This window comes from Molossus molossus, unplaced genomic scaffold (genome assembly GCF_014108415.1).
Source record: "Molossus molossus isolate mMolMol1 unplaced genomic scaffold, mMolMol1.p scaffold_m16_p_9, whole genome shotgun sequence".
In the NCBI taxonomy this organism is placed as follows: domain Eukaryota; kingdom Metazoa; phylum Chordata; class Mammalia; order Chiroptera; family Molossidae; genus Molossus; species Molossus molossus.
Window position 1 is genome coordinate 59021096 of NW_023425403.1, and position 12270 is coordinate 59033365.

The following is a 12270-nucleotide window of genomic DNA, read 5'->3' on the forward strand; positions in this document are numbered from 1 at the left end:
CTAATAAATCATCTCGGTTTGTTCCTGTTCATATGTGATGTCTGGGCTCAAACTGGAGATAGATGTAGTTTATACATGGAAATAGCAAAAGAAAACACAACTTACTTTTTTTGTCCATTTGTTCCTGGGAGGTCAAGCCAGCATATTATGTTAGAATAGTTGTCCAGAGATGTTGCAAATCTATAGGTTTCACCCTCTGTGTACCACATAGAAGAGTGATTCTTGCTAATAATAAAAATTCAAATTAAAGCAATCTTTAGATATTATATTGATTAAAGATGCTACTTTTTATTATATAAAAGCACCCATACATAGTGAAGTGATGGTGAAACTGGAGTAATCATTCATTTCTTGGGTGTTTCTTATATCTTGGTGCCAATCTTGGAAAACAATAGAGGGATACATATCAAGAACCATAAAGACATTTAGCCCTCAGACCTAATAATTTCCTTGTATAGAAATTTGTCGTAAGGAAGTAATTTCACAGAAGCAAATGCAGCCCCAAATTATGAACAACCTAACCAGCATTTATGTAGACATTATAAATGATTATAAATGCAAGTAGGATACAAATAATTTTATATTATGATTATTTCATTTCAAACTATGATTTTTTTATACTATAAATATAACACTACAGAATTAGTGTGCATGTGATAAGTAATATGCAAAGAGAAAAAAAAGCAGTTTGTGGTAGGATCGTACTTTCAAAGTTTGGTAGCGTCTTCCCAATGTAAAGATGCTAAACTATTTGCTAAACTATTCACAGGGTGAAGTAGGACAGCCAGGACCCAACGGGATCCCATCAGACATCGAGCATGTAGTCGGGCCCACGAAAGAAACGATCCACAAACGCCAATATCAGGTAAAGGGGCTTTGCTGAAATAGACTGTATTCCCAGTTGAACTGGGGGTGGAGGGTGGGGGGGGGCATTCTTTAATCTTATGCAAACAATTGCATTCAGAGAGTAAAAGGCCTCACCATGAAATTGTGCATGAAAGCACAACTATTCATTCCATCAGATAACTGCCTCAGTCCATCATCTTAAACAATTGTGATGAATTTGAAACAACACAAGGATCCATTAAAAAAAACTCAAATGTATCCTTAAGCATGCAAGTCTCCAATGTAGACATAGGTTATGGTCAGAACATAATTCAAACCCAGTCTGTGGAACTATCTGACAAAAGACTTTAGTCTGCAAAACAAATCTATATTTTACTCTTTGCTGACATAGAGAATCATTGTGGGTTTGGTTTTGTTTTTATCCAAATTTATTTTCTGGCCCTTAAAATGTCTATTAACGTCTCACTTAATTAAAAACATACTCTTGGAGTCAAATAAAAATCACCATCCTGCTCTACTAGTGACTCATTCACATGGGCTGCTTAACCGTCCTAAGCTTTCATGTTCCTTTGTACCAACTGAAGATAGTAATACTGATCTTGTATAGCTGTGGAGTGGGTTACAGGAGGCTACAGGTGACACGCCCTGTCTAAAGTCGGGCACAATCAATAGGAACCAAAATAAAAACCCCAAACATAGACTGTAATTCCTAATACTCAAGTATCTGTCAAGATGGGGTTTGGGTGCTTGGTCGTGGATGGGAGAGGCAGATGTGATCACTGCCTTGGGTGTTCATGAATCTGGGTAACTATGGCTAAGTGATAAGTGACTTGACTGTCAACAAAAGTGGCCTGGAAGGTGGCTGGTGCAAGGCAGAAGTACCAGAGGAAAATGAGTCAAAAGCAGGTGGCTATGTACGGCTGAGAAAATGAAATAGATATCCATGGACAACCAGGCAGGATGGATTCTGGGCGAACCTGTGGCTCCTAGCGGTGAGCTGGCCATTGGCTAGATAGGGCCTCTGTCCAGGAGCTTAGGATGGAGTGAGACCAAAGCAGGTTTGATCTACACTGAGATGCTCAAGCTTCTGAGACACATTTCCTTCCTTTACTACCACAAGAAGGGTGATTCCAGGACTGGGACTTGGCTAGCCTGCAGCGGGCAGACTTGGTCTGCAGGCACCCGGGTTCTGTCCTAGCAATGATAGAGAGCAGGGACCCTGCAGGTCACTACATTTCTTTCACCATTTTAGACCAAGAGAAGTGAGAAAATAGATCATAGAGAGTTGGCATTGCTTTCCAAACTCACTTGTGCTCGGGGTTTCAATACATTCCAAAGGTGTCTTTTCCTTAGAGAGCCCCCCTAATAATGTTTTATTTAAATGAATATTGTCATTCAAGGCTTTTCTCTGGGTATATTCTCCCAGCACAGGATGGCAGACATCCCTGCAGCTATGGGGTGATAAAAGAAACCACTTAGCTAGCGAGAGCCGTGCAGTCACATCAAAAATAACACGATTTAATGTATATTATGAAAACCCAGAAGAAATAGCACAGTTTTCCCTTGAATTTTGCAGCTGCAAAATTTAGATGTTTGCTACAATTCATTCATAATGATTGTTTAAAGTTTTATTCAATACTTTTCACTTCCTGTCATAGACCCTGATTGATTTTAAATATTACTATTCTCAAATTAATGAATGTTTCTCATTTTTCATTTTCTTCACAGGGTGAAAAAGGAAGTGAGGGGGAAATCGGAACAAAAGTAAGTCACGCAATAAAGATGTCTCTTCTCATTGGTGGTCCCCAAACTCCCGGCGACCCTGTTGCCATGACAGAATGCGCAGGGGTCATAAGGACCCATGGGCTCTTGGTTTCTAATCCATTTTTCTGTACCAAGAAATGAAAGTATTCTCATTTCTTTTTATGTGGGTTTTTTGTTTGTTTTCAGAAAATAGTTTTAGAATGTCTTTCTTTTTTGCATAATAAACACCGGCTAATCAACATTTTGTGGAACTCATAAAATGAACCTAAATGTTTTAAAGAAGAAAATGTGTGCATGGAGGGGACTAGGCAGGCCTGATGGGCTGGCTTCTGTTCTGGTATCTAAACCGTGTGACCAATCTGTCCCGTCCTCACGCCGCCCTGGCATCCCCTGTCCTCCCACAGCATCACTCACTGTGTGGTGGTGAGAGGTGCTCACCTGGACGCGTGATGATCCAGGCAGACTCACAGATGCCTGTGCACCTGCCGTTTGGCTGAGCTGGAATACAGAACCCCAAGGGCAGGCTGGCCACAGTCAGGGCACTGAGAAATGAAATCCGTGAGCAGGTTAAGTGTGAAGTGTCTGCCTGCCTCTGTTCTCTCCTAGGGCATTGGCTTGAAGGGAGAAGAAGGAATCATGGGCTTTCCAGGACTGCGGGTAAAACATTCATTCTAATACTGTGGCTTCTTTAGTTTTGTTTTGATTTCTAAATGGGCCTTCGTATTATTATTATTATTTTTATTTCTTTTGGAGCAGATTCACAGCCAAGTTAAGCCAAAAGTGCAGAGCTACCTACCTCATGCCCACTTTCCCTGCACACATGCAGCATCCCCCACTGTCTACAGCCCAAACCAGAGCAGGCCACTGGCGCCAGGGGACGAGATGAGCCCACATTGATTGATGCCACATTACCACCCATTAACTGTGGTTCTTAAAACTAGGCATCTCCATTTGGAGAAGGGTGACAACAGACACAAACACATTTATATGAGTTAGGCTACATTAGTCTGTGGTAACACAATGTAGACTGATTCCGGCCCACAAAACGTTGATTTCTTGCTGCCCTAAGAACCCAACACAAATGTCCCTAGTGGGGTGGGGAGTGTCTCCTCTCAAGAAGAGTCAGCCACCTGTGGCTCCCATGCCCTAAGGCACCTTCTTCAGAGGATGGCCTGAAACGGCACCTGCCACGTTGCCCTCCCTCCATCAGCCAGAGCTCAGTCACCTGGCAAACTTAGCTGCAGTGAGCTGGGAAATGTAGCCCAAACCGTGGGTCAGGAAGAAAAAGTTGCCTTGTGGTGACTGTCTGGTAGCCATTACCACTAAAAAGACAGGTGTCACAGTCTCCAAAAGTAAAAACAGAGAGTCATAAGAACATTGGTGTGCAGGCCATTTTTATCTTTACCGTTTTGCCACACCGTCTCAATGGATTGCTCCATGGTTTGTGAAGCAGCAGACAAGGACACATTAATATGACAGTGTCACTAACATGAGCCATCTCCTTTAGGAAGTAAAAGGAGTGTCTAACGATTTCGATACTTGCACAGTAAACGCGTTGTGTTTCAGTTCGTGGCAGCTGCCACAGCAATGCCCCTGGAAAACGCTGCTGCCTACACCAAGCCCTTACTGCTTCTGCTTTCTCTTCTCCCCAGGGTTCCCCTGGCTTCCAAGGCGAAAAAGGCTCACAAGGACCGAAAGTAAGTGTGATGCATAAAATGCAGTCTGCTCCAGGCCTGAAACGTCTTACAGAAATCAAATAAGAAGACCGTGGAATTTGGGGTGGGGGGGATTTTTTCCCAAGAAAGAAACATTTAAGATTTTACCTACATTTACCAAAGCATAAATCACGCTTCACCCCAGATCATTCAGAATGCTAGAGTCAGATTATTTACCTTTTTCTCAATTTTACAAAGCAGCCCCTTGGTGGTTTCCTGTGTTTCTCCCCCTCCAGGCGCCCCCTCTCCCAGCCCCTCCCAGCCCCAGCTCCTGTGCCTTCCAGTGTCTCACCTGTCCTCTGCATCTGTGTGTCACCCTTAGGAAGGCTGTCAGAACGGTGACCAAGGGCTCACCTGCATGTTTTACATATTGATCTCACCCATTTTGACACTTTATGTTCAATGATGACCCAATTAGTTATCATGTGTTCTGTGGACAGATTTTTGGCTTTTTTTTTTTTTTGAGAAGAAAACATTATATGAGAAGTTTATTATGAATCTGGATCAGGCTTAGAGTTGTCTGAGCGCTGAGTCATATGAGAGAGTCCACATAGAAACAGATTCTTTTAATTAACTATCTGTTATCTTCACTAATTCGATCATGGAATATATAACAGACTGTCTCTCTATCACAGGCCCCCAGCAGTCTCCCCAGAGGCGGCCACTGTTAATAATTCTGTGGGTATTGTTTCAGATAAGTGCTGGCATACAAAGGGCATGTATTTTTACATGCATATGATTTAAGGACAGGCAGCAAACCTGTGTGTATCATTCTGTCACTTGTTTTTTCATCCAGCGCCGCTTGGAGATTATTCCACGTTAGCATGTTTACATCCCATGGTTCTGCTAACAAGCTGCACAGCACTGCAGTGAGTGGATGCACCACCTTTGCTTAATGAGTCCATGGTGGTGGTCTCTAGCTGCTTGCTATTTTCAACAATCATGCAGTCAACGTTATGGTAAACACATCTTGGTGTCCACAGGCCAGTATTGTCATAATCCAGTTTTCATAGATACAAAGAAATAGACGTTTTAAATTTTTTTTTAATGAGGCTTCAACTTTCTTTTTTTTTTTTTCCTTTGTTGATTCTTAGAGAGAAAGAAAGGGAGAGGGGGAGAGAGATAAAAACGTTGATGTGAGATAACATCGACTGGCCACCTCCTGCATGCCCCTCACTGGGGATCGGGCTCACAACCTGGGCATGTGCCCTGACCCAAACCGACAACCTCTTGGTGGATGGGTCAACACTCAACCATTGAGCCAGCTGGGCTAGCTTTGTTGTTTTTAATTCTTACCTGAGGATATTTTTCCATTGATTTTTAGATAGAGTGGAAGGGAAGGAGGGAGGAAGAGTGAGAGAGAAACATTGACGTGAGAGAGACATATTGATTGATTACCTCCCACACAACCCCAGGGTCTGGGGTCAAACCTGCAACCCACGTACATGCCCTTGACCAGGAATTGAACCCGAGACCCTTCAGTCTGCAGGCTGATGCTCTTACTGCTGAGCCAAACTGTCCAGGGTAAAATAGACGTTTTTTTTAAAAATCTGGTCAGCCTCCAAATCATGACTCCAGTAATCATGTTCATGGCTCTGTTGCAGGATTGGAGAATCATAAGGGCCCTGATAGTGAGCAATGGGTGTCATTAGTCCCCCTGGGACTACATAGGGGTCTTGGCCTCCCAGATTTGGTTTCTGACCTCTGCCAGCTCTAGACTCAGCTCTTAGCCCCATGTTCTGGGTTTGACTACTCACAATGAGCACCAATCCCGGTTTCCTCCTACAACCTCAGTTGACCTTATTTTTCCTATTCCTGTTCTTTTATCCTAATCTCAGGCCAGAGATGACACCAGGGTTTGCCCTAATTACACTCACCTCATCACATTAGGAACTGATAGAGTATCCCTAAAGGTCACCTACCTGGAACCAGCCGCTGTCCATGCAACACCCCCAACTAGAGGCCAAAGGCCAAATTCCAGTTTAAGGATTATAGTAAACAAGTGCTGTAAAGAGGCAGAGGAGTAAAGCAAACATTAGCATTTTAAAGTAATCCATTTCAACCCACCCCATGTAATTAAAGTACTGCTGTTAATACTTCGATTGCCTGTGAGGCATGTGCTAGTGAATTATGAAATCATAATCATAATTATGATTTTCTACACCCAACACTAAGGAGTTACAGTGTTTTTAAAATGCAGTTCAACATAGCCACCCCCTAGAAGTTAATGAAGGACAAGATGTTCACCAGGCATTGACCACCTGGGGCGTCCAGCCGCTGTGGCCCAGATGTTAGGGTCCAAGGCTCACGTCTTCCAGCTTGCTTTATGTACTTGCAAACGCTGGGGGAGATGCAGATGTTTCCAGTGAAGCGGAACATCAGTTGCTGTGGGAAAATTGTTTCCTCGACTCTGAAATGCCACACATGGCTGAGTCATCCTGAGTGATAGTGCCACAGTGCACCACAAACCTGCCTACCTCGTGTCATCTTATTGCTGAGTTGCTGTGCCTCCCCAGCTAACATCGCAGCTGTACTCACAGACTTTGGTTTTAGGATGGAAAATGAAACCAGTAACCAAAGGCAGCTCCAAAGAACAACTGTGAACACCAACATTAACAAGGCATCGAAATAGGATAAGCCAAAAAGGAGAAGATTCTGGGAAAGATTTTGCTTTCTCTACAGGAGCAGCCGGCTACCCCTCCCTCATTCCTCCAGAGATCGGTAGAACTTTAGTGAGTGCTGGGGATGCTCGTTACTGCTTGCTGACGGTGCCTAGCTGAGCAGTGCTCCGTGGCGTGGAGTGTTGTGTAGATTTGACAAAGTCCAGCGTGCTGTTCGAGCTGGCTTGTTAGGTCAGCCCTGGGCACAGCTCAGCCTGAATGCCTGCCTGCCAACCCCCCAGTCATGGGCAAGCTCTTCAAGGATTCCTAACCTACCTCATGAGATGGCCTCTAAATAGGAGATCATTTTAATATCAGAAAAATTTGCCTTCCGTTGTGAATCTTCAGCTCTGCCTAGTGTGAAAGAAAGTCAGTATGAGGCCCAGCACGAAAACGCAGAAGTAAGCTAATCTTAGTTCATTCTAAACACCGTGACTTTCAGCACACATGCTCCTAGATTTCAAAATATCTTGTAAAATACTCAGATAAGGTCTATTTTTTATACCATGGGCACCTGGCATTCTGAATTTGGGGGGCTTTGTACATATTATTTTAGCATGATGGAATAATTTTTAGATTATTTTTTAAACTTTAAATATCTACCCAGATATGACATGGTTTTTTTGATACATATTTGAGGGAATTAGAAAGCAGCAGTTGGCACTAGAGGTTTTTTTTTTTTTTTTTTTTCAATAAAGAGAGAAAAAAAATGTTATAAATGGGGAGGCTCTAATGCTCCTATTTGGTGTTAACTGAAAATCTCCAAGACCCATCTGGGAGGAAGGATTTACTGGATGGATCAGGTTGGCAGCACTTGACCCCACTGAGTAATTTTAAAACCACTAAAACTCAGCACCTGTGCCCCCTGAAGCAATGCAATAGGAAGGACACAGCACCCTCCATGAACAGTTCTTGCTCCAAATGAGCCTGAGCCTAGGAAGCCTCCACATCTAACAGCTAATTCAGAGAAGGTGGAGGATAGAGGGCACCTGAGGCTGTGTCACAGGACACCGTGGAGCGAGGCCACCACGTTGGATAGATGCAGTCCCAGCGACCCAGCTTCCTCAATAGCAACAATACAAAGTAATTTTTAAAAAATAGAAAGGAAGATGAAACTTACGAATTATAAGAAAATTAAGAGACGTATCAGCCGAATGTCATGTTTGGACTTTGGATCCTAATTCAAACAAAGCAACTTTTAAAAATTTCATGTTTGAGACCAAAATCAGGAAAAATTTAACAGAGTCCGGGTAGGAGGTGATTTTAATGCATTCTTGTTAATTTCATGAGACATAATAATAATATTTTGGCCAGTTCTTTGAATTATAGAGATACAAGTAAGCAGCAAACATCTTTCCTGCAGGGAAACAGAGGACTGGATGGCCACTATGGTCCTGATGGACCCCAAGGACCCAAGGTAAGCTTGGTTTTCATTTGGATGGTTTTCACTCATTTTCTTTGGACGGCACTCTGATCACTTCCTATTCAGCATGTTGGACAACACACAACACTGGAGAGATGAGATGACATTCATTCACATATATCCCAGGCTTGGGATGCAGCATGCCACGCAGGACCACATGGACAGAGTGGACCCGCAGGGCTATGGGAGGGGCTTTGTAGCAACAAGACAGTGGGGCACCCCTGGTTCCCAAGGGAGGATATGACTGACATGTTTTGATAATTCGTGGGCTGGCAGGGAAGTGAAACGCAGTAGGTTGAGGACCAGGTGAGGTACAGCTGCACCAGCTGACGAGGAAACCAGCCAGGTAGGGAGCCTTTTCTGCTGGATGGGGGGCATGTCTGGTGAGGACAGGGGAACTCATGGCTGGGCCTGTGGGACCCAGTGAGTCTCAAAGTCGTTGGCTCTTACAGTTCAGATGGCATTGAATCAGGGTTTTGTTGCATCACTCCCAGCTCACCCTATGGGTGCCGCAAATACCATCATCAACAAGGGAACAACCCCCTGCAAAAAGCAGCGCCTGACTGGGTCCAGTATTTGACAAGGATTTCAAAGGGATATCGGCATCTGCCTGCTTGGTTGTCTCTTGGAGTGTCTGAGATGCCTGGACATATTGCCTCAGCATAATGGAGATGGCGCCCCAGGCAGCCTATGGTTCGATTACTCAGAAGAGTACGCTAAGCTCAGGTCCATGTGCAGCTTTATTCTTTGGAAATAGGCAGCATCCAAAACTCCAAAAGGTCGGTCTCACGTTCCTTTGTTTTCCTCCAGGGAGAAGTAGGTGACCGAGGCTCCCCAGGCCCACCTGCCTACTCCCCCCATCCTTCTCTAGCTAAAGGTTTGTGTGAGATTTCTCTTGCATGGGAATATACATTCTTTTCTGTTATGGACACACAGTTATGAACTTTCAAGAAAGATTTATCTGCGTAAAACAAAGCAAACAAAAGGTGTTTAGAACACAGCCTTTGTAGAATTTCAGTCTTGTGCACATCTTCCCTTGTGGCTTCAATGACACCCTCATTTTGCCTCTGGCTGAGAGAGTGCTCCCCACTTTCCAGGTGAGACCCCTCTGTTGGGAAATTCTTCCAGTGCTGCATACCTTGTGCAGGTTCTGACCTTGCCATCCACAGCATCACTAAAGAAAGCAGTCCTTCTGCACATCAGGCCTCCATGCCAACAGCCCCACCACCAGCACTAGTTCCTGCTCCAAAGCTGCCAAATGCTTGCGCCCCTCTGCTAGGCAGCCTGAAGCCCCAGACTTGATCACAAGCTCAAATCCGTAAACAATCACATGCTTAGACTTCAAGGAACTAAATCCCCAGATACGTGCACATGAGCTACCTGGAAGATGCTGCGCTGTCCCAGTTGACCCCTGTGTGTAAACAAAGGATTTTGCATGCGTTGTGTCTAATGGTCATCGTGTGATTTTAGCTCAGCCTTCCAAAGTGGTAAGATCATCCTGAAATATGATTCACACTCTGTGGTAAGAGTGTTGGTCTCTGGACCTTTTTGAATGACATTTTTTAAAACAGACTTGAGCATTTTTTAAATAGCATTTTCTAAAAGTGATGTGAGCGCTCCCCGTAATAATCGTACGTGTATTTATGGATGGATAAGTCATCCAGGTTACAGGAGCTTCCATGAAGGCAGAAATTTTAGCCCGTATGGTTCACTACTGTATCCCCAATTTCTAGAAAAGATCCAAGCACCTGGTAGGTGCTCAGTAAATATCTGAATGACTGAATAATGTACATGCTAAAACTTACACATCAGATAGGGGTTTTAAAGGATGAGATTTTAAAAAATAAACACTCTCTAATGCTTCCTTTCTGTACCCAGCAGATCATCTGGCTCACCCCTATCACATATGCCCAGGGGTCAAAGACTCACTGTCCTGCTTAGGTGTGACCTATGTGGCAGCTTAATAACTGTTTTTGCATGTCTTTTTCCAACATGCCAAAGAACATAGCAATGCCACCTGTGTTTATTTGCAGAGAAGGCTTGTAAGAGCATTCATATGTTGCTCACCCAGCAAATATTTATGAAAATCCTATCCAGGCAGGAGCTGGGGCTCAGGGGAAAGGGGCTCAAAGAGAACCCTGCCCCCCCCCTCCTTTCCCCCAGCACGGTGCCTGGTTCGTGGATGGGAGGATTCCTAATCATGTCATTTCCTTCTTTATTCTCATGTTAGACTCAGCTGCCCCCCCAACCTGACTTTTCACCGCCCCTGCTCATCTGCACCCTGCTGAGCCCTCCCAGCCCTGTACTTTCAGTTTGGGCTGACCTCTGGATGCCCTTCCCTCAACCATGCTCTGCCCTAGCCCAAAATTTTACTTTTATTGTCTTTATTCTCCATGGTCTCTCAATATCAGATTTCCCCCTAAATAATCTCCCCCTCCTTAGAAACCTCTCTCTCTCTCTCTCTCTCTCTCTCTCTCTCTCTCTCTCTATATATATATATATATATATATATATATATATTTTACATTATGTGCCTCTCTGTTGTTTTATATATTTATAGGGATCTTGTCTCACCCTATTTGATTGGGAATGAGCTCCTTGAAACAAGGACCACCAGGTAGTAAGCATTAGGACCCCCCTCCCCGCTTCACACAGTGTGCAGGGTGTTGGTAAACGAGCCTTCAGTGAGAAAGTGAACCTCTGTTGTGAGTCCTAGACAACAGCCCTGTTCTTACTGTGAGTCCTGTCTCGGTTCCAGGTGGCAGAGGTGACCCAGGATTTCCAGGGACCCATGGGGACTCAGGAATGCGGGGTCCTCCGGGAGACCCTGGTCCACCAGGTCCCCCCGGCACGCCCATCAGAGATGAAGGTAATGTGGTTTCCACAGTATCAAAACTACGACCCAGACCACAGAAGTCACGCCCCTGGCTGGCTGTGCTGGCGCTTTCTCATAGCCTGGGTTTAGCAGCTGTAACGGTCTCCCATCCACGTTTGGCTGTCTTCGCAGGGCAACTGGATCTGTGGCAGTAACTCTCCCACCAGCTTAGACTATGCCACTGATGAGTAACCAGCATGATTCTCAGTTGGCTGGGAAGAGCATGGGCAGTTAACAAATGGTGTTGTTAAGTGTTGATAGCAACTCTCAGTCCATTGTTTGGGGGCAAGAAGAGGGGTTTCTTTGAAGTTGGAAAAGGTGTTGAAGTACACCACTGGTGTCTGCCCCGTAAGGTACGGAATGGACTGGAAATGCACTAGTCCTGCGGGGAGGCTCCCATGGGCCGGAAGGCCAGCACAGCTGCTAAATATCCGAAGTTTCACACTGCTAGTGACTGCTGTTGAACTTTCAGATGGGAGAAGAGGCTTACCGGGTGAAATGGGACCCAAAGGCTTCATGGGCGACCCAGGCATCCCTGCACGATACCCCGGCCCACCAGGAACTGATGGAAAGCCAGGGTACCAAGGACTCCCAGGGCCTGCCGGACCCCCTGGACCAGATGGTAAGTGGGTAGAAACTCAAGGGACGTGGACATTGCAGTGTCCAGACAAAGAAGCCTGGGCCCAGCCATATTTTTACTTGGCTTTTTGGCTAAACAATGTCACGAACCACTGCCACAGGCAGCGGATTAGGGCGCAGCGGTACTCCGCAGTGCAAGTAGAATAAGCCGGCGATGGAAGAAGGGCTAAACCTTGCAGTCCTGTTGCCTTTCAACAGTCCCTTGGATACTACACAGCAGGTGTCTGACGGTGGCTCCAATGCCATCAGTTCCCCAGGGAAACACCAGGGCGGTGCAGCCTGGGAGCCGATGAGAACTGCAAGCTGTCGGGTGGTCAGTTCCAGACACCTTCTAGGGCGGAGGCCGCA

The 12270-nt window shown here is 45.1% G+C and overlaps 1 protein-coding gene across 1 annotated transcript in view; it reads left to right on the plus strand.

Annotated features, from left to right (window-relative positions):
- COL4A2 (collagen type IV alpha 2 chain) overlaps positions 1 to 12270 on the plus strand; it is a 181700-nt gene that overhangs the window by 124002 nt on the left and 45428 nt on the right. The window contains exons 13-20 of the mRNA XM_036250136.1: positions 770 to 865; positions 2575 to 2610; positions 3217 to 3267; positions 4263 to 4307; positions 8349 to 8402; positions 9219 to 9285; positions 11167 to 11277; positions 11756 to 11905. Of these exons, the coding sequence (XP_036106029.1) occupies positions 770 to 865; positions 2575 to 2610; positions 3217 to 3267; positions 4263 to 4307; positions 8349 to 8402; positions 9219 to 9285; positions 11167 to 11277; positions 11756 to 11905 (610 nt within the window). The remainder of the gene's footprint in view (positions 1 to 769; positions 866 to 2574; positions 2611 to 3216; positions 3268 to 4262; positions 4308 to 8348; positions 8403 to 9218; positions 9286 to 11166; positions 11278 to 11755; positions 11906 to 12270) is intronic.